Here is a 21,676-nt window from a genome sequence, read left to right on the forward strand (position 1 = left end):
GTGTGATAAATAAAAAGTAGGCAACTAATTAGTCCATGACATAACTAACCAACACCACGTGACTCTCGGTTTAAGAACCTCCATGGATGCTTAACACTAAAACATCTTCTCTCCTCTCTCAGTCGCATAACTGGCCGGGCTCCTCTGTGCAATTCCATACCGTCAGAGCCACTGGTAACTGTCTTATTTCTATAGACCTCGTGTTTCTATTTTCCTGCTTACATGAACATGGCTTCCTTTTACTGTTCGGCAGTCTAAGATGGGTCCCGGAGCCAAAGGTACTACTACTCCATCCAGCTCCAGTTCACAAGCATTGGACAGTCGCACTGCGGCCAGCCAGCACTCAGAAAATTATTCACCCTCTCAATTGCCCGGGGAAGAGTCAGTCTACAGTAGCCAGGAATACCCAATCAAGTTTATACTTGACGAGTCTGGTGGCAAATATTTAATCGCGTGGGAGGGTCCATTTGAACCGACTTGGGTGAGTGAGCTTGCCATTTGAAAAGCTGCCCCTACGACGAGGCGAAGATATATATATTGACGTATTATCTATGATGCTTCTTTATTTATTTCGTGCCCTCAGTAATTTTGAAACCTCTTTCTCTTATACTGAACATACGCTTTTGGTTAATAGGAGCCAAAGAGCTGCGCTAGTTACGCGGCTGTGCGTGCCTGGGAAGTTGAAAAGCAGAAAAGATATATCTCTGCAAAACAGTACAAGGAACAAAGGCCGAGGAGAACTTGTCAGACTCCTCGTCGCAAATCACTAGACTTCGTCTCTTCTTCATCCCCAGGAATCTCTACTCAACAGAGTATTGAGGCCTCACAGCCATCATCCACCAACCTCAACTCATCCATCCCTTCTTTGTCCCAAGCAACTGCTTCCAGTGGTAGTATATTTTGCCCTGAAACCCAGTCTCAAAGCATCCAGGCATCCCGTGAATCATCTGCCCGTGTAGGCGGAAGCTCAAGTATCGCTTCGACTGAGAACCAACCATCATATCATACCCAAACACCCAGGCGCATCAATCAATATAGTCAGGAATCCAGTATACCTGATTCTACTGCTGCTACTTGGGTACTGGAATCTACTGCCAGTTCATATACCTTACGTGGGCGAACACTAACTTCTACACGAGGACCGCCTCCGCAGCAGCTTCGCCAGGACACGGATCAGAATCTTGAATTTCTAGCACGTACTTATCAGCCATCGCAGGGTACTATTAGTACGAGTAGTGCTACCCACTCATCTTCCAAAGAGCACAGCCAACGCAAATTGCGCGATCAGCTTTTCGGTCCCGAAGTGCTGGAAACCCCGCCCTCTCAATTGCCCATTCTAGATAGGTTGGAGGGACTATCCCATCAAATAGGTGAACCAAGCCTTGAAAACGACAGTCGGATAAGCCGTAAGGTCACTGATCAAAGCTTTCCTGGTAAGCGCAGCTGCCTCTTCTTGATTGAGTATCTGATTAACTGATTTTACGTTTGATTAGAATTTCAGACACCGCTCCGCAATTCTAATACGGTGACTGAATCTTGCCAGTCAATTCCGAAGTCGGAATACCAAGGTGAAGTCAATCAGCACAGGTATTATAAGGCTTCGCTGTCTCGTTCTTTTATTGAGGAATCCCCATTAGCTGCCGCAAGTTCTTGCTCAAAAAACGACAACAGAACTCTTCGGAGGACGGTTAGCGAAGTGATTCCAAAAAGCAATAACCTAGAATACCAACCTCACCTTAATCGCCTGCCGGCATCGGTAACCATGAATAGCTCACCGCCTGATAGCAATGCTTCTAGGGCCTCGGCAAATGCCGAAGTAGAACGTCATACACGGGCAACTAGTGTGTCTGAGAAAATGAAGCAACTGTGGGACAGCGATCGTGCTCTTAGGAGGCCCCTTAACAGCCTTCCCCAAAGTACGACGTCGTCTTCTGCCGGAGATATCTTGCCATCTGCGCCACCGAATGCGTCAGACATCATCTCACCTCTCAACTCACAGTTGGACAAAGATACTGCGAATGCCATTGGAAACGAAGCACCAAGCTCTGTGCCCATTCCATTCGTCACTCCTCAAGCCTTGCATTACAATGTTGAGCAGGTTACCTCCGTTCCTGAGGCTCTAGAGTCAACCGTGCAAACGGAGACTACCGAGTTTGATGCATCTAGCCCGCAAGAGCAAAACCAAGATGCATTGGAACTGGAAGTCAATGTCCTGACTCTTAGCGAGATGGAATTTGCCATACCGCTGTCTATGGACTGTCGGGTGAAGGATGAATACGATAATACCCTGGAAGGTGAGAACAAGTATGTGGAAAAATTTTTGGAATCATCGCCACAGTCGAGTGAAATGGGATCTCTTGAAGGAGATGTAAGTTTACGTTCCCAGCTTACTTTGCTCGAATCCTCTAACTATTGGCCCTTCCACAGAGCCAAGGACTGATCACTAGAATGGCCACTCTAGTTGAGAAACTTGACAATATTACGACACACCCTGATATCAACATAGCTAGCCAGGCTGCTGGAACTTCTCCTGATACAGCCAAAGAAGCTTTATGGGCTGAATACTCGAGCTCAAAGTTCCAATATCTTGGTTACCTTATTGACGCCTCTAATGAACTTGACCTACACATTATCATAATGGCGAAACCAGGGAGGACCGTTGATGTAGTCAAGCGCTACTTGATGGGTAAGAATTTTAATCAAGGGCCTTTCCCAGGAGGCGAACACGGAGACTCTCCTGCTGTTTTCAGCAAAGAGAAAGTCAGCTTCGAAGTACGGTCGACCACCGACGAGCGGGGCATGCTAGCATCGAGACCACCGTTTCTTATCATAGCCCTGGATAGCTCCTTTGACGTCAACCTTGAATCTGTAAAGAAGCTTAGGGTTGCTCAGGGTCACAGTACCCTTGTCCCCGTTGTCCGTTTAATTATCGCCAATACCGTCGAGCATGTCAAGGCATGCCTTCCCAAATGCACTGAATTAACTAGACTTCGCTTGACGGTACAGCACACACTGGCTTGCAATGATTCAGCTGGAGAGCTACAAGACGATGCTCTTGGTGTCCAGGAGAATGCTGAAGAAACTCTGATGTACGTCATGGATAACCCTGCTACCAGGACGTGGAAGCTTCCGTTTATGGAAGCATTGGAGATAGAAGGGCAAGGTGAAACCCCTGGCTCAGAGCTTGACCCAATGTCTTCTACCAATGCTTCGCGGCAAAAGAGATGGCTGGTAAGCCTCATTTCTCTCTTATTAATAATATGAAAATTACAATAAATTGACTGGTGTGTTTATTAGGAGAGTGAACTTAGTGATAGCACCAATCCATCAAAACGACAGAGAATAACGCCGACTCAGGATATTACACATGTTAGTGATTCAGTGAGAGACCTAACGCAAACGGATCAAAATAGCAACCCTTCCGCTACACAAAGTCACACGAATCAGTCTGCCGTCGATATTGAAGCCCTCCGTAACGCACTAACGAATAGCAAAGCTAAAGTGAAGACGCTCGAAGCAAGTATTGGTGCTCTACAATACCGCTATGAAGCGAAACATAATCTATTACATCAAACTCGACATGAGCTTGAGATAGAAAAAGAGAAGTCTCAAAAGTCACTGGCAAGGTTTGAGCGCCAGAAAGAAGAAATAACAAGACTAAAGGACCGAAATGCTGAGCTAGTTACCGAGTTGGAAGCGGCAAGGAGTACCATCAAATTCGGTGGTGGCTTGGAATCTGACCTGGAAAAGTCTCGTGAAGAAATCAGGAAGCTTGAAAAGACCATGGCAAGTCTCGAGCGGACAGTCCAACAGGAACGTTCGCAAACAGAATATACCCGTCAACAATACCAAAATGCCTCCACTTCAGCTGCACAGTCGGCAATGGAGGCCCGTCGGCTTGAGGAAAGAGTCCAGGAGCTGGAGAAGAAAGCAAATGGCGAAGCAGTCAGGCTTAAAGAATTGAAAATGAAAAAAGATGGGGAAATGCAACTAGCTCGTATTAAGGAGTTAGAATCCTTATTGGCCACGAGAGAGACTCTCTTGACGAGAAAGGAAGAGGAAATTCGCGAAATGAAAAAGAACCGCCCGTCGACTCGCGCAACAAGTATGCAACCCCGGAGTCCCAAGTACGGCACTAGCCGGCCATCTAGCCCGGGGCCAAACAATATCGGCTCGGCTGTTCGGGGGAGTGCCCTTAAGTTCCGGGCTGAAATATAATGGGATATTATACCATATCAGATGGGCATCTTACAGTAGTCCACCAATTGCCGGAAAGGATAACGAAAATACCAAAAAAAATAAAAAATAAAAAATAAAAATAAAAAACAACAAAAAAGAATAAAAAATAAAAAAAGAATGACAACACTAAAAAAAGAAAAGGAAAACTAAGAGGAGTTAGGTCCTTTGGTTTTTTTTTTTTTTTTTTTTTTTTTAATAACCGCTTATTATTTGGTTTACAGCTGTTCGTTACTTGGATTTCTTTTCTTTGCATCTCCCTCTTTCATTCATATATTTTCTTTTCCTCGGCTTTTTCCTGTCCTCCAGTTACTCATGTCAATATTGCCTGGCCGTTCCTATTTCACTTTGATTATTACTTTTCTTTTTTGTAAATTTTCTGGACTTGTAGCCTACCTACCGTGAGAACAGCCGTTTGGGCCTACATGAAGGAGTGTGACACAGATCATAAATGGTTACCAAATAACATATTGTTAAGGACTTTTTCGAAATGTCTGAGAGCTGTAGGATGTAATAGACTTGGTCGAGTTGAAGATTGACACGAGATGAATAACGGTATTAATAATTAAAATACTCAAAGCCAGCAGAATACTCTTGAAAAAACAGTACGGCCTAGACAAATCACCAGTATAAGAGATCAAAGGAAAACAAAGAGAAGGAGTTTCGCGCCCGGTTAATGGGGCAAGCCCCCAAGTATAGTAAATTCACTCTGAACGTTCTGGATTTCCCATGAGTTCGGATCCGATACCATCAAAATCTTGACCAGGGTTGACGTTCTGATAGCGTAGGAAATTGAGAGCTTGATAAAAGCCAGTTGCTAGCAAAGATCCCAGCAAGGGACCAACCCAGTAAATCCAATGATATCCGGGAAATCCTCCTACAATAACATCTGGACCGAAGGAACGGGCAGGATTGAGAGATCCACCAGTGAAGTAAACACCTAGATAACAACATTCTATATTAGTAGAAGTTCAGGTAAAGAAATGCCATATATGCAGTTCTGGACTAACCGCTGAGTTGCGCTATGAAAAGAGCCAATCCAATACCCAGCGGAGCAAGGAAGGTTGCACGGTGCTTGACAATAGCCAGCATTAGGATGGTGATTATAAGTTCAGCGGTCAGGAACATCTCAATGAACAGTCCCTGGGTGGTCGTAGTCCCACCTCCAAGCTTAGTTTGGACAACCAGGGGCCCAGGGAAGAGGGCAGAGACGACTCCAGCGGCAGCAATCCCGGCAACAACCTGGGCAATAGATACCATTACTGCTCGGATAGGGCTGATAGCTCCGACTAAAGCGAGAGCTAGGGATACCTATCTCAAGGGATTAACATTCGAAGTTACCAGATAAATGAACCGATCAAAGCATACCGCGGGGTTAAACATCCCTCCTGTGACCCTATAGAATACCCAAACATTGATGGCAAGGGCGGTAGCAAAGGAAAGCGATATGTATAACAGAACAGTAGGGTTAGGTTCAGGCGAAGAATCCTTGGGGTCCACGGACATATTGGCAATTTGGCATCCTGTATAGGAGAGGAAGAGGAACATGAAGGTCCCAACGAATTCTCCAAAGGTAGCAACAGAGGATTTCTTCCATGAATCATTCGACTCGGAAGAGAAAAGAGACGGCAAGGGACCCATGGTGATTCGTAGGGTGGATTGTATATTATATTGTAGGGTTTGTTAGGAGAATTAGCAGACAGAATTCGAGGGGGGTAGAATCCAGTATATATAAGGGATATGTAGTATACAACAAAGGAGCATCCGACTGCTGCTATGGGTGGGGGAACAAGGGCTATAAAGCTGTAGACATGCACGACCGCAATGAAAGACGGGCCGGATTAGTTGGCCCAGGAAATTCATGCTAGTGCCGCTCAGTACCTCACTTGGCGCATGTCAATTCAGTTTCTTGGATACCCCCACGTACAAGAGCTGTGATATCCGCCTTCATTCCGTTGGAGGCAAAAGAAACCATGCCCAAAAGGATAGACATGTATGTGTGACCGGCTGATAGCCATTATTGAATTGATATGACGGCTGGCGTTCGAGTATAATCCACGCCAAAGGGGATGAGGGAAGAGATGTGGGAGATGTGTTATATATCTTGCGGGCTATATTTAGATATCATATAGAGCTTCAGGGGGTATGAAATTGCATCTTCACATAGGCTACTATCACATGTTGTGCGATTATACCTAGCTCTGCTGGCTGCAGATGGTACTTTCAGACGCAAGGGTCCCTAGGCCAATTGGTAGAGGTATTCGGGATTGCTTTACAGCAGAGATGGATGGGCTCTAATTTTCCATTCAGCCAGCCCGTTGCATTTCTTTTCTTTTTTATATACCACTGACTTGCAGTAAAATGACACCAATTAGACTTTTTGTTTGGAGAAGGAGGTCAACAGCTAGCCCATGACCTTTTGAGCATTGTTGACGGCAATTGCAACTTTTGAAACGAGAAGCCAAGTGGTTTCCTTTGAAATTGGCTAACAGGATAAAAAGGAAAGAAATTGGTTATTAATCTTGCATAACTTGGCGACGTTGACATATGTCCGCCCTGTAGTGATGGCACCATGCATGGTTGTATGGTAGCAAATTTTTCGCATCAGGTACATTTCATGGGCTATATTAGGGCTGATTGGAGTCTATTTTTACCCGCCCCATTGAAAAAGCCGTTTACCTTGCATCGTACCATGGGTATAATGGGTATAGAAAGACGGGAAGGAAAGGGAAAACAAAAGTGCTCCCCCGCGGTCTGTCTTGGCCTTGCAATTCTGCATGCAAACAAGGGTGGTTGGTTGGCTGGCAGGGGCGAAACGAGAACAAGTATGTTTTCTTTGTCCAACATGATCGATCAGAGCGAGAAATGATCGAATTTCGGCAGTAGCTCTTATGAAGGATGTGATTGTGCTACCTCAGGAGAGCAGGCGCTGCATGTCCATCATGTGGTGAGTGGAGGGACCCTAGCTAGAACGAAGGAAAACTTTTTCTCCCATCTTCGCTGTCGTCGATGTCGTTGACAGATAACTAGTCGACCTGTGCCGACAATATTGTTGCACCCTTGTGGAATTCAGTATTCGCCTCCATCTGGGGCATTAAAGAACCAGCTGCGACTCCTTTCACCGTCCGGAGTCTTGTGTTGCGCGTACGTACCACATGGCCTGAACAGACGGATGCTGTTGATGTATCAGGCTGGAACAGCGATCTTTGACTAATTGTTAGTTAGGGCTTTAAATGACTCACAGTCAATGCCAGAGAAGTTTCACGGAGCGAATTCGGCGCATAATTCCCCCCATTCATCATGGTTGTTGCGATGCTCCTGCGCGAGCAGCGACACATGTCCCTCGTCAAGCTCTGTCTGGTGGCCGGGGGATCTGACTTTTATCATCCCTGTGCCGGCTAGCCATAGCTGAAGCTCTTATCTCGCCCCTCTATCGATATCGGTAGCTATCGATATCAGTACTGATCAAGATAGCTAACTAGTTAGCTATCAGATCGTCTCGGCTCTTCGCCCCCCCTTTTTTCCCCTTGTTTCTTCTATTTTTGATAACAAGCGGGAAAAAAAAAAAAAAAAAGCCGAGCTTTATCGATAAGAGCGCGCTAGTCCAGAAGAGGAAAATCGTAAATATGGCTGGCAGCCGCGTTGCCCCCGTGACCTAGCCGCGCTCAACAAAGCAAGAAAAGTCGCAAATAAGAAACATCGCCAGAGACGAAAGGACGACGACGGTCGAGGGACAACATTGCGATCGAAGGACTGCGCCGTCACTATTCACGTCCTTTCACTGTTTCTGCAGTGTCTTTCTCTCTTTACGGCGCCGCATAGTGCCCGTCTCTGCCATCTACGCTCGTTAGATTTCTTCCATCTCACCGCTCTTTGCATGTTTACAGCGCTACTGGATACAGCAAACACTGTCACTACCACCGCCCATTCTCCCTTCGGCCGTATTATTCTTATGGCTTAGGACATTCGTTTCTCTTGGGGTCCCCGACTATCTTTAAAGACGCTCTATCGGGTTATAGCTCGAGTTGCTCTTTTGTTTTCCTTTTTCCCTTGCTGTTGAGCCGAGTTCATTACTAGGTGGAATGGCGCCTCAGGCACCAGAGCTGCCGACCAAATTCCCATGCTGGTGTCGAGCAGTATACTCATGGGGAGGTGAATCAAAGCAAGACTTGGGGTTTATCGAAGGTGATCTGATAGAGTGTCTTAATGCTGGAGACGGATCATGGTGGACAGGCCGTTTACGACGCGACAGGCGCATGGTCGGTGTGTTTCCATCGAACTTTGTCAAGGTCCTGGAAGATGACTTTGTGCCGGCTACACGGTCTGTTAGCCCTCTGCCGCCGGTAACGGATAGCCCATCAAATGCCCCGTTGTATGCGCCAAAAAAGGAGAAGACTATCTTCAGGAAGCCTTTCCAAGGCTACAAGCAGGTCCTGGGGCCTTCGGCAGAGCTGGCAAAGAAGAATGCAGAGAAAGAGACAGAAGCACCAACTGTGCCGGAACCACCTCCACGTGGACGCAAATCTGTCATAAATAGGACTCCGCGGCGGAAGTCTACGTCTCGTGCTCATCCACGGGCAGTTTCTCCCGCCCAACCGCCACGGCAACCAACGCCACTACCCACTCGACATGCTAACTCGCAACAACCTGAGAGACAACCAACTCCTCAACCTGAAAGGCAGCCAACTCCACAGCCAGAACGACAGCCTACACCACAATCGGAACGGCAGCCAACTCCACAGCTTGCATTAGCTCCAATGCAACCACCACCGATGATGATACCAGCCGAGCCTCGTAAATTTGAACCTGAATCTTCACCTCCTCCGCCGCCCCCTCCGCCACATAGAATTGCAGTTCGAAGACAGCCTTCATATGTACAGCCTGAATCTTCCATGCATGACCACCACTACCAGCAAGCAAACCATGAATTCCGGCCAGCTTCTAGGACGCCGTCGCCATACCCACCTTCCCCAGGAACTCACCACCGTCATACACCTTCTCCACTGCGGGATGCCATGGAAGACGTAATGTCTTCTTTACAAGGCATGAGTATGCCTCATGATCCTCATTCAGAACCACAGCGGACCCCATCTCCATTCAATCCATGGTCGCCCGCAGCATTCGATAATCTACGTGGTCCACCAAATCAGCAGTTTGCTGGCCGACCATCTACTTCACTCGGACTAGGTAACAGCCAATACAGTCGCCGAGGTAGCCACTTCGCCCACAAGTCATCAGAGAGTTTCCATGACCGCTTCCAGGATGGTCCGCCGCAGCTTGGTAACTACGTTCAGAGAATGGAGTTTCGTCTAAGGCAGTTGCACAACCAGGAAGAAGGCTCTGACAGAGGGAACCCTATGCTTATAGAAGATGATGACAACCCCCCTCCGCCACCTCCTAGGAGAGGAGAATATAATTATTCACCTTCGCAGCAAATGATTACAAGGACACGGGGCTTAACGTATGACACAGGGCGAGATACTCTTGGACGGACATTTACCACTAGATCCATTGCTACTAATTCATCTTCTGGCGTTCAAAGCAATACAACACAGAGCACTGCGAGCACAAGTGCCACCAACCCAAGCCTCATGAGTGGTACGTCTGCAGGCGGATTTAGTGCTACTAGTGCTGGTAGTTTCGCAAAGCGCCATCAACAGGCATCTCAACTGAGACACGGGATGTTTAGATCTTTCGATGGCACAAGGTCAGGTGGCTTTACTGGATTTGGTGATAATGCCGCAGGGGAACAAAGACCGTACACCCCGATGACGTCTCAATCCGGAAGTTATCCTCATCTACCCCAAGACGACCCCAGACAAGGGGCTACTTCCGCTGTTGGCTGGACTGAATATAATAAGCATGAAGAGTCACCTGGTATCTTTGGAGGACTAACAACTCCTAAATCAAAGAAGACTGGTTTTCTAAAAAAGATGATCGAATCCGCAAAAACAGGAGCTGCAACCGCGCGAAGCAGTATTGCGACTGCGCAGCATATTCGTTCGTTGTCTCCAACCAAGGGGCTTCTTTCAGGTGGTGTTGGAAGCTTTTCTCCGACAAAGGACCGAGATACTACTGCCGACACAGGCCTAGGAGGAAATGACTGGGTTCAGGTCCGCAGAGATGTTAATCGTGCAACTTCTCCCAGCCGCAATGAGCTGGTGGAGAGAGCAGAGCGGTGCCAGATGATGGACTACCCTGTCATATATGCAGTTGAAGAGCTGTATGAGTGTGCCGAAGGCGATGAAGGGCTGGATGGATTACCGGTAACGGAACCCACCAATTGGGCTGCAGTAAATCTACAACTTGTGGATAAAAGCTCCCGGTTCATTAACAGTTTACCTCCAATGACAAGCCCAGCGAGCTTAGCTCAAGTCTTTGTTTGCAGACCTCATCGGAGTGACGGTCAACGTTTACGAGCGATTTTTACTTGGGTTGCAGAGAAGATCGCATGGGATGAAGAAATTGAGGGGGAAGTTGATGTACGGAGGGTCATTCAAATGAAACGAGGCAGCCCCCGAGAAGTGGCTGTTTTGGTGATGGAAATGTGCGATGCTGTCGGTCTCCATGCTGAAGTCGTTCAGGGGTACCTGAAAACGCCCGGTGAACAATTGGAATTTGACGGTTATACACATGTCAACCACTGGTGGAACAATGTGCTCATCGATGGTGAATGGAGAGTTATGGACTGTTCACTTGCCAGTCCAACCCACCCACGAAGAGCACTCTATTCAAGCTTTAATCCCCAGACTGCGGAGACATGGTACTTCCTGGCGCGGCCAATGGAGATATGTTACACCCATATACCCCTTGCGCCCGAGCACCAGCATATATGTCCCCCGATTAGTCCGGATGTCCTTCTTGCACTACCATGTGCCTGTCCCGCGTATTTTAAGAATGGTCTCCATATGCCAACTTATGACACTAGCCTTGTCCGCCTCACGGATTTGGAAATGTTACAAGTTAGGGTTCTTGTTCCACCTGACATTGAGTGTATTGCAGAAGTCGAGGCCATTGCCTTTGCTCGTGACGCTGATGGGGACGTTTTTGAAAGCGGTGACATTATTACCAAGCGTGCGCTGGCTCAACCTGATTGGATACAAGGACAGAAACGATTTACTATCAAAGCTGCGCTTCCCGGTGACGAGGGACAAGGAGTTTTAAAAGTATATGCTGGAAAGAAAGGGCTCATGCATTCTATCAAGGATATACCCCATGCTCTGGCCTTCGCTCTACCAATTACTCACACTGGAGACAACCCCCCATACGAGTTTGTTATCCGTCATCCAACTCCTCACGCTCAAAGACATGATCTATATGTCATACAACCTCAGTGTGCAAGGCTTACCATTAATAATACTTTCGTCTTTGCTGTTCGCCAACACCCATCGTCTCTACCATCGTCTCCCAAAGCCGAGGAGCCCAGTGGACGTGTATCGCCTAACCCTTTTGCTAGGCCGTCCAGTGCATTAAGCATGGTGTCTTCCGTTGCCACCATATCCAATGCGTCAACTACGTCCTCAACTGTCTCGAGCAACTATAAACACCAAAATTCTCGAGAAAAACCGGCAAAATTGGCTATACAAACACCATCTGGGAAAATTTTAAGGCTTAGTCGAAAAGCAGACCATATGATCACTACAAGCTCTGGTGCCGATTCTGGATTTGACGGTCCTCCAGACGGTAGTGTCTGGGAGACAGTCATCAAGGTCAGCGAGCGTGGTGTTTGGAGAGGGCTAGTCCTCGCTGACCGTACCGCAAGGTGGTGTGTTTGGGGCGAGTGGGAGTGCTTCTGATACCACCATTACTTCCTCCCTTTCCGCTATGCACTCCTCTGACAGTCTTTGCCCACTTATTTTGATTTCTAGGTCCTTGCCCATATAATGTTGGCAGTTATTCGGCGATTGGTGCATACGAACTATACCCGGTTTATGTTTAGAGTTAATAAGGGGCTTAATGTACTACAGTATTTGAGCGTTTCTTATTTTCTGGCATTTTTATTTTTATTTTTTATTTTTCGAAGTCACATACTTTACTGTCACTGGCGCGACTCGTATATGAGTGTCTTGAGACTGATGAAATTCGACTATCATCTTCTATGTCACCTTTTCTTTTCTTGAAAACAGCCGCGGTTGGGCTGCTTTACTCTACTTCTTGTCTCTACATTCTGGGCTATCTGTTATGAACGACTTCATGTTGACATGTTTTCGTCTTATGTGATGATAGAATTCTATACGGGCAATCTAAAACGAAACGGTTCTTCAAGTCCAAATTTCAGTCCCTTGATTCAGGTTTTCCCTGTAAACACCCGGCGCAGCAAAGGAGCTACCTGTTTTCTACTTTTTGTAACGTCTAACTGTCGCCATACACGCGTGTTTCGACCTATTTGACCCAGGTCTTTATCCCTTTCATTGAACGGCCTCTTCTCAAGACTAAGGTAGTCGGCACCAGCGTCCTCGAATTCTCCAAGATTAGAAATATACTTATCATTTAGCACTGTGACAATCAATTCACGCTGGAACTCGTTTTCAGAGGAAGATGAAAACGCAGTCATAATGGCAACGGCGTCAAGGTCTCGGGTACTAGAAAAAGAACGCAGAACATCAAAGAAAGCTTCCTCGTCATATTCCTCTTCAGAATACTCTGATCCACATTTTTTAAGAATCCAGGACACCGGCTTGACAACAGAGCATATCCCAATCTTTATATTATGGCCGGGCTCAATAGTGTCAGTCCATTCTTTATAGTCTCTTCCCAATGTTTCGTGGGCCGTCAGGTAATTCATGCTGGAAGATTTGGCGTCCATAATGAGGTCGTAGAAGCTGTCACGGTCCCAACTGATAGATTTGCATTGGTTTATTTTGTTTTCTAGAAATCTCACGGCTTCCCGATCCATATCAGATACTTTGCTCTCATTTGTCATATTCGCAGTGTCTGCTAATATAGCCGCCAGAGCAAGTTGTGCGGCCTGTGATTCGAACTCCGCATCACTGTCACTCAGACTCTGTCCTTCGGAAATCCTATCATCATCAACAACAACGTCTCTCCACCATCCGAGTTTTCGAAGCTCACAGACAACTAAGGATGTACAACTCCCCACCCCAGTTTGAATATGTGACACCCGGGTCCCTGGTCCTCGAACTAGGTGCTTTGAGATAAAGCCCTCATCATCGTGATGATCTATACAGCCCACCACGGACGTAACGATACCATTGACCTTGTCTGAAAGCCCAGGAATTCCGTACTCATGAGCTGGGATCTGGGGTAACGCATTCCAATCCACCATGATAATATTTAAGGACATCGCCTTCTTGTCATCTGACATTTTCCAGTTCAGTAATTCATCCCTTAGCCCTGCAGCTGTCAGGATACTTTCACTGAGAATTTTGTCAGTGTCTTCGTCCTCAGGTAGAGTTTTCAAGCCCTTAGAGGCCCCGTTATGCGCAGTTTTCAATGGCCGTTGGGTAGCAAGATTCAATGCTGTTACGAATTCTGGTCGTAACCTTCTCAATTCTCGCCCTGCCGGGATTTCCGGTAGATTTATCACAGGTATATATTGGAGCCCCCTTTCAGACCTCGCTGAAGATGCAAAGTAAGAATATATAATTGCAGAGATAATTGAATCTAGATCTGCTGAGGTGTTGCCGAGAACGTAAGTGCGCGGTACTATACTTGCCGAAGGAGATGCCCGCGAGTGCTGGACAGTCTTCTTCAAAAACGAGAGCAAGCCGAAGCATCGCTGACCATTCTTATCCAGAGTCATTTTATGTATTGGTAGATATTCGTTGGAATTTTTTGAAGCATAAGTGTTCCAAGAAGATTAGTTTCACCAACATCAGTCGAGGGTCAAAACTTGGTCAATGGAGGGTTAATTGAAGAATGCTTGGCATCGCGGCTAATTACTTTCCTAGTTACCAATAATGAATGACCTGTCCGCCTAATAATCGTTGATAAGAGCCCTAATTAGTTATAAGCCATTCATATTATTGAACTCCACATGGGAGATGAACTCTTCTGGATACTCGTACTTGCCTGATGGATTTCGGATTCCTTCAAATATAGTTACAGGCTATAGGAAGAATCTTGTAATAGCGCGAATTGAAAACCTCACGCATACTTGGAATGTGTGTTCAAAGGAGAGTTTGCTACAGGCCGGGTTGGGTATTAGTATTAAGAATAATCCATATATTGTTACATTAGCTGGCGCAGTTACATAAGATACATCAGAAGATCAGAGAGAAGGAGCAGTGAACGATGATGGCGACTGACGGGAATAATACATGATATTATGAAATGGACATCAGTTGCCAGTAAGGATAGGAAACAAGACAATTAACGTAAACACAACAAGATGGTGGAAGATATCGACTCAAATTCTGCTCAGGATGCAAAAGCATTAAAGCATTAATGCTTCTCCACCCACCCGGCGAGACTTGAAGGATGGAAAAGAAAAAACAAACGCGGGATGATGATGGAAAGGCGCATGTAGATGGAAAAATATGGGATAAACAGAATAATAATATCAGGTACGCCGACCTATCCCTCCCATTTCGACTCCTTGACGACTGTTGATTTCCTCCGGTGTATATGAAAGCCTTTTCCGAAAAAGAAGGAAAAAAAAAAAAAAAAGGCAGGCAATGTTTCGAACTCATCAGAGAAAGAACCATCTAAGAATAGACAACGAAAAACAAGAGCAGAGCATTAATCTAGGATGAGGAGGTAAAAAGGGGATAAACGTTAGTCATAAGGATAGAAACGGGAATAGCCTGGAGGTCGGATGAGAATTCAACTTAGATATTCCTCACCTAGGCCACCGCCGTTCTGATGTTCGTTGTCATTGTGGTGGCTGGCATTTTGATGAAGATCAGAGTCTCCGTTGGTCCCATTGTTTCCTGGCTCGGAAACCGATCCAGTGCGGGAACCACAGGCTTGAGCACTCTTGAGAGCTTCGAGGGCTTCATTGGCATGACTTATCTCTTCGACGTGCTCGGGCTCGTTATCATGATTCGTCAAGTCCGCGAACAATTCGTCCATGTTTGCACGAGGGCTGCTGCCGAATGGATTGTGAGCATCGACGTCATCTACAACAACGCCAGTATTGCCCTTCATATTCTCAGACTCCGAGCCTTGAGGCAACTGATGGTTTCGTTCGAAGCTTGGAGGACTAAAGAACGAAGGATCTAGTCCAGAGTGCCTAGCGGCAGGAGAACCGGGCGAGAATGAGGGCGATTGGTCGCCATTTTCTTGGGTTAGGAAGGGGCCGGAACTAGCTCCGAATGTGGCATTCTGTTCGCTGGACGAAAGTTGGAATGGATGGTTGAATGGATAAGAAGCAGGTGTCTGAGGAGCTTGAGTAGCGGCCATGGATGATGGAACCTGATCGGTACCAACGGAAACAGAGCGTGGGTTATCTACGGGAGTACTAGATCTGTTTGATGCTGCTGGTTGGAGTGGTGGAGGCCGTCCATTTTGAGGTTCAATGGACTTGCGTTTCGAGGGGAAGATGTGGTGTTTTGTCCGTAGGTGAAGGGGGATGTCCTCTGGTTTTTCGATACCAAGCTGGGCCATGATTTTTTGTTGTTTGGTCGGTCGTGGTTTGCGAGTGGAAAGCGATTGCTCAAGAATCGGTGGCGGTTCAGGGGCCACTGGATTCCATTTATGAACTTCCTGGCGGAAGTAATTCGTTTCATAGGCAAGGAGAACTTCTGCACCTTCAATCTTTCGTAGGTAAAAAATCTGCGTCGGAACCTCTTCGGCAGTCATACACGCAGGGTTCGTGAATGGGCGCAAGAAGTCACGAAATGAGGTTGCTTGGTCAATAATGGAGGTCAAGATCTCCTCCTCTTCAGGCTGGAATGGAAGATCAGAGAGTTCGGATTGCCATTCAAGCAAGTCCTCCAGCTTCGGGCGAGCAGCATCGCGAGGTATCTTAACGCGCCAGTCACAGATAGGACAGGTGTAGCTGTCGTACTCCTTCACCTTACCACGGGCAATCTTGAGACACTTTCCGTGATACCTGTTTCGACGGTTAGCACAAAAAAAGAAAAGAGAGAGAGAGAGAGAGAGTGAAGTGTATGAGGGGATGCAAATTATTAAACTGACCATTCATGGCAGACCTCACATTCAATCATTAGCCCAGATTCCTGCTGTCTACAGATGCAGAAGACGTCTTTTTTCTTTGACCGACTGCCAGCCCAGGGTTGTGACTCTCCAGAACCATCGGGAGTAGCCTCTCGAGAAGCAGGTTCAACTGGTGGGCGGAACCGGTCGTCAAGGTCGAAGCAGTACGAATTTCTCTTTTGAACGTACTGCATATGCATCTTAAGAATGTGCAAGGGAGCATTGGCTTTACCAAACAGCTTCTTCCCCTTTCTCATCCAGTCTTCGTGACGCTTCTGTTCACGTTCGAGGTCGATAGTGCCATTAGGCTTGCTGTTCAACTGTACCAAGGATTCCATCAGATCGCGTACGTCACGATAATGTGGGCGTTCCCGAAAATCGCTTGATTTACTTTTCTCGTACATGGTAGATATCTGCCTCTGAGCTTCACGTTGCTTTGTGAGGATCGCGTCGACTGCAGCGAGCGTGTCGGGTGAGACTGGAAATCGAGCAGCCTGTGCGGAAAGGGCCTCAAGCTGCTGGTAGTGAACTGCCTCTACAGACATGAGTTCCTTTGCTTTCGCTTCCCATGCTACTCCGCTGCAGTACATTTCACGGAAGTATAGAAGGTGGTTGTTAGCCTCGGATATGTTTAATTCTTCGGCTTGCTTGATGAAATCCGCGCAATCTTCGAGTGTTTGGTACTGTTCACGCCGGCGTCGCGCATCCTCGTTCCATTTCATCTGTTGCAAGACGCGTTCCAGCTTGTCTACCTCTGGGATATCAAGGCAGAAGTTCCGGCCTAGTTCGACTAGCTCCTCCACAGCCTGAGCAGACGCGGTATGTGCACTGATGAAAACGGCTTGGGCGTCTCTCTGGAAGCGCTCAATCTCCTGAACCTTTTCATGCAGGGCCGTTATCTGAGGACAATCAAATGAAAGACGGTCTGCTTCTGTAAGCAAGCTATGAATTTTCTCGATACTGCGTAGCTCACGGTCTCTTTCTTCCATCTGTGCAGCCTTAGCAGGGTTTCCCTTCCGCCAGATCTTTTCGTTTTTGCGTCGGTTTTGTTGCTTGCGGGTTAAGTAGTTGTTCGCTTCCTCAACCCACTTGTCACATCTCTGTACGAAGGCAGAGAGATCTTGCAGCCCAGGAAGATGGTATGGTATCTTTTCTCCCTCTGAGAGTAGAGCATGAAGAGCTTTGAGAGATGGTTTCGGCTCATCTTCCAGGATTCTGTCTAGTCTCTCAGCCCAGGCTTCGGGAATCTTGGCGCGATCTTCTACTTTTTGAACGATTTTTTGCAAATCTTCATCAGATAGTCGATATCGAACTGAATGATCAGGTCCGCGCAAGTAATGGGCTGGTTCACTGCCGCAGCATTCCGTTATTCCGGCATGCACTAGACACAGCTGCTTTCCAGATTTGTGGCATCGGAAAAGAGAGAGGTAGCTGTAGGCCTTGCAATAGCTGCACTGATACTCATCTTCAAGGAGATCAGCCTCCTCCACAGAAACGGGCAACGCTGGTAAATCAGCAGGTTTGGCATTCTGGTCTCCATTCTGAATACCATTTCGATTATCAACTTCTCGGGACCGCGCTAGGAGGTTCGCTCTTTGCTCCATTTCACGATCACACATTCGCCGCAACGCTTTACCAAGCCACTTTGCAGTGCTGATAGACGTATCCTTGCTGGCAGCAGTTAGTAGCATTTCGTCATGCGAGAAGCAAGGCTGTCGTCTAAACTCCTGCAGCCGGTCAACTCCAGATTGGCCAAATGGCTCCCACTCGCTTGGTGCAAAGTTCACGGCCTCGTTGCAGTTGAATCCGTGGTTGAACCCAGCATGATAGGCTTGTGGGTATGTAATCACAAACTGACCAGCTCTTTGATCCAAGGCATAGACGTTGACACCAGCTTTCTTGAGCTGATTTGGTGGAAGTAAAGTCACCAGTTGGAATAAAAGGTCAGGTTGAGTTTCAAACAGCTCCGGAACAGCTTGTCGCATAGCCTCCTCGAAGGCTTCAGCATCAGCTCCTGGGATTCCATACCACGTCTTAGTGGAGCCGAAATGCTGATAATTAGCTGAAAACGCGTAGTGGTCTTCGTTATGCCAGCAGAAGGTTGAGAAACACATGCCAACGTAAACCCATGGAACGGTCATGCCAGAAACATCGGACTTGATGTGTCTGAACAGTGATTCTGGGTGTAAAGGAAGTACATTTAGATTCCATGGATCAGTCGCGTGGGGATCAAGGGGGTTTCGTTCAACCGTAGGAAAGCCACTGCCGTGTGTTGTCGAATGGATATCGGCCCCGTACTCAACCTCCACTGTCTCAGTTAAGCTCTCGACAAGTCGCCAGAATTCACGTTCAACGCTGTCTTCGGCTTCGTAAAGTTGTGGAGTTGGTGCAGAAGTTGCCTGGAAGGGTATCTTCGAACCAAAATAATTCTTCTTAAACTGGTTGGCCTTCTCCTGGAATTGCTTCAACGAGTATATACCGCCTTCCTCGAAGCCATACTCCCCAGTTCCTACTAGACATTTGGGACAATGCCAGTCATAGTCTGGTATGGTTGTAAGAGGGGGGTCAAGGCAATGCATATGATAACCGATGTCACAGCCGTCGCATGCAAGGATGGTAGATTCTTTATCAGTCTTGCCGCAGCTTTCACATTTCTAAAATGGCATTAGATTCATGGAATGTTGATATTCCGGGAGGTTCAATGTAGATTGACTCACATCTCCAGTTTTACAGGTTCCGTTTTTAGACTTTGTCTGAGAAGGAGATGGTCGTAATAAATTCAAGTTGGATCCCGCAACGCTGGGCATGCCATCTATACCAGTCGCTATTAGCATCATGTTGAGTTACAAAACGTAGTATTCGACATACCTTTCTTTAGACGCTTGCTTCGTCTACCGTTGCCCCCTTCTTCAGAATCGTCGTTTTCAGTTTGAGAGTTACCACCACTGCTATGAACGCGTTTTAGGGAATGCTCATCGTGACCATTCTGTCCATTGGTAAGGGATGCTGAATTAGACTTCGTCCGTTTCTGCTCAGGTGACGGTTTTCCAGAGCCAGGAATGGAATCTGCATGAGATGAGTTGCCTGTTGCGTCGTCTGATTCCCTTTTAACCTCGGGAGCTGCTCTGTTGACTGCTGTAAACGAGGATGGCATGTTGATCGCCGCAAACCCGCTTGGTCTGGAGTTTACGGCTGTGAATCCAGATGAGATGGGCTGCTGCACAGGCGCTGGTGTAGCTTCCCGAGGAGTTTCCACTGCACTGCCGCTGCCCTCCTCACCGTCCACAGTTGAGGTGTTAGGGGCCGTGGATACTCTCTGCGTTGAGGAATTATCTTCCACGCGAGAGTCCGAAGACATCCGGTGGCCATTTTGCATTGGATGTTTTCTCTTCTCGGCTGGGGACTGATTTGGGGATGGAGCAAAAGGACCACCATTCTCAACTTCAAGCTGATGCTGGACTCCGGGTTTTGCGACAAGAAGGTACTCTTCATAAGGCTGTAGCCATCGTTGGTATGAGTTCTTGAGCGAAGTAGATAGAGACGACATGATTTTGCCGCTGTAACCTAAGTCACGTCCGATCTCAGCCCATTTCTTGAGCTTGCAGACCTGTTCAAATCCGCCTCTTATTTCAACCGCTTTCTTTAGCTTGTATAGATCAAGGGGTCGTTTATCCACGCTGGGAAATCGGGTAAGGCTGGTGCCATGTTGCTTGTGGAATTTGGTTAATTGGTCGAGGTAGTTGAGGTTTGCTCTAGTGCCTGGAAAGAAGGGTTAAACAGTCATGTCTTTTTGTAAGTCACGATAATCGGCTAAAAGCGTGTGTTGCATACCTCCTTCAACGGAGTTAAGCTCCTGTCGACGTGTCCGGAAGTGAAATCGCTAATAAGAAGAAACGAGAACGTGTCAGCATGATGTAACTACATGTATATCATCTACTCCTTTCCTCAAGAAAAAGGCTTGGATTAAAAAGGTTTATTCGCCCATACCTCCGTGTCGATGGCAAAAGCTGGATTCCATGACTGTGGAGGAACAACTTTGCAGATACCGTATTTCCGTCCTTCAGGAGAGATCTTTCGAATATAGGCCATCGGGTCCTTGAACTCTTCCTCTGTTGGATAGAAGGTCGGTGCTTCTTGTAAATCATGAGGCCTGTTGCGTTTGGGAGGATCTCGAGTAGCTGGGACTTGCTCACGGCGTTCGACGGTCGATAGGTCCAACGGTGCGGACCGTCGAGCACTCAGCGGCACATTCACACCGTATGAGCTTGTAGCACTAGCTGCCTGCATCGACGACCGGCTGTTCGAGTGTGAGCTCTGATGGTGCGACTGGTGCTGTTGCTGTGCATGTGTCTGGGGCTGCTGGCCAGCATTATGGCCCTCAGACGAAGTGACAACCGCCATTATCAAGTTGTGGGAAATGAGGGAGGCTTGTAGAGGGAGGCTGCAGAGTGGAGGGGAGGAGGAGGGTAGATCGGGGATTTCGTCACGGCTGTAATAATATATAAAAGGCGTATCGCGAATGCATTGGCTATAGAGAAGAGAATCGAGGGCGAGACACGGCGAAGGATATGCTGGCCGTAGGTATATTATATCGAGTGTCCTATATAGATGACGCCCTGGGATCGATTCCTGGGTACCCGAACGGGAAGAAGGGAAAAGGGCTAGAGAAGGGCTGGTTGCTGTGTACTCCTCAGCTGTGAGGATCGAATGGCGCACTGGAGGACGTTCCGGCGGTCCCAGGTCGGTCAACGGTCGCGGAGGGACAGGCTGGACCGGGTCTGGGGTCTCATAGCATCGAGAGTCGCGGGCGTGGAGAGTCGACGATGCTTCATCGACGGGTTTTTGGTCAGAAAGTCGAGAAAGTCGAAAGGTCAGCGATGGTTTTTCTGCAGTCGTCTTTGATTAGTCATGTCACGCTGTTACCGCTTAGTCATATAATTCGTAATTTTGGGTTGACTTTAACATTTTTTTTTTTTTTTAGGTTTGAACACTAAATAAAAAAAAGGCGAAGTCGACGACGAAGAAGATGACGATGATGACGATGATGACGATGATACGATAATGCTGCTAGTGAAAATTGATCCGATGGCGATAGCAACGAGTGACAACGTTCGAGGGTGTTTGCAGCGCAAAGGCAAGTCTCATTTTCCTCCCTCTGGCGCCCTGCTTAGCCTCGGCTGGCCCTGTGGAGCAAGCAGGCATAGTTATCGAGAGATCCTCAAGAGCTCGACAGCTCCTTAAAACGAACTACGGAGTCGCTCGTTGTTAGCCTACTAACGACTGCTGGGATTGCTGCCAGAATTAGTTTCTACAACGCTTT

General features: G+C 47.3%; 6 protein-coding genes across 7 annotated transcripts; 3 read left to right on the plus strand and 3 right to left on the minus strand.

Annotated features, from left to right (window-relative positions):
* Positions 1 to 259: 259 nt before the first annotated feature.
* TERG_04546 (uncharacterized protein) lies at positions 260 to 4,218 on the plus strand (the record flags this gene model as incomplete). The annotated part of the gene is made up of 5 exons (XM_003235444.1): positions 260 to 481; positions 635 to 1,433; positions 1,494 to 2,368; positions 2,428 to 3,231; positions 3,298 to 4,218. The coding sequence occupies 5 exons, from the start codon at positions 260 to 262 to the stop codon at positions 4,216 to 4,218; spliced, it is 3,621 nt and encodes a 1,206-aa protein (XP_003235492.1).
* Positions 4,219 to 4,433: 215 nt separating this feature from the next.
* On the minus strand, positions 4,434 to 7,696 carry TERG_04547 (uncharacterized protein). Its single transcript, XM_003235445.2, has 3 exons — positions 5,605 to 7,696; positions 5,247 to 5,547; positions 4,434 to 5,176 (listed from the first exon to the last, which is right to left on the minus strand). Exons 1-3 carry the CDS (start codon positions 5,875 to 5,877, stop codon positions 4,941 to 4,943), a joined length of 810 nt encoding a protein of 269 aa, XP_003235493.1. The 5' UTR covers positions 5,878 to 7,696; the 3' UTR covers positions 4,434 to 4,940.
* Positions 7,697 to 8,266: 570 nt separating this feature from the next.
* TERG_04548 (uncharacterized protein) lies at positions 8,267 to 12,032 on the plus strand (the record flags this gene model as incomplete). The annotated part of the gene is made up of 1 exon (XM_003235446.2): positions 8,267 to 12,032. The coding sequence occupies exon 1, from the start codon at positions 8,319 to 8,321 to the stop codon at positions 12,030 to 12,032; it is 3,714 nt and encodes a 1,237-aa protein (XP_003235494.1). The 5' UTR covers positions 8,267 to 8,318.
* Positions 12,033 to 12,523: 491 nt separating this feature from the next.
* TERG_04549 (uncharacterized protein) lies at positions 12,524 to 13,999 on the minus strand (the record flags this gene model as incomplete). Its single annotated transcript, XM_003235447.1, has 1 exon — positions 12,524 to 13,999. One exon carries the CDS (start codon positions 13,997 to 13,999, stop codon positions 12,524 to 12,526), a length of 1,476 nt encoding a protein of 491 aa, XP_003235495.1.
* A 1,022-nt stretch (positions 14,000 to 15,021) lies between these two features.
* On the minus strand, positions 15,022 to 19,617 carry TERG_04550 (uncharacterized protein; the record flags this gene model as incomplete). Of its 2 annotated transcripts, XM_003235448.2 has the most annotated exons (3): positions 19,074 to 19,088; positions 16,339 to 19,010; positions 15,022 to 16,252 (listed from the first exon to the last, which is right to left on the minus strand). In XM_003235448.2, exons 2-3 carry the CDS (start codon positions 18,933 to 18,935, stop codon positions 15,022 to 15,024), a joined length of 3,828 nt encoding a protein of 1,275 aa, XP_003235496.2. In that variant the 5' UTR covers positions 18,936 to 19,010; positions 19,074 to 19,088. The 2 variants fall into 2 exon arrangements, with proteins under 2 accessions (XP_003235496.2, XP_047604256.1); XM_047748279.1 differs by having other exon boundaries at positions 16,339 to 19,617.
* A 1,446-nt stretch (positions 19,618 to 21,063) lies between these two features.
* TERG_04551 (uncharacterized protein) lies at positions 21,064 to 21,597 on the plus strand (the record flags this gene model as incomplete). The annotated part of the gene is made up of 2 exons (XM_003235449.1): positions 21,064 to 21,226; positions 21,362 to 21,597. The coding sequence occupies 2 exons, from the start codon at positions 21,064 to 21,066 to the stop codon at positions 21,595 to 21,597; spliced, it is 399 nt and encodes a 132-aa protein (XP_003235497.1).
* Positions 21,598 to 21,676: the final 79 nt, after the last annotated feature.

Source organism: Trichophyton rubrum (genome assembly GCF_000151425.1).
Source record: "Trichophyton rubrum CBS 118892 genomic scaffold supercont2.4, whole genome shotgun sequence".
Lineage (NCBI taxonomy): Eukaryota > Fungi > Ascomycota > Eurotiomycetes > Onygenales > Arthrodermataceae > Trichophyton > Trichophyton rubrum.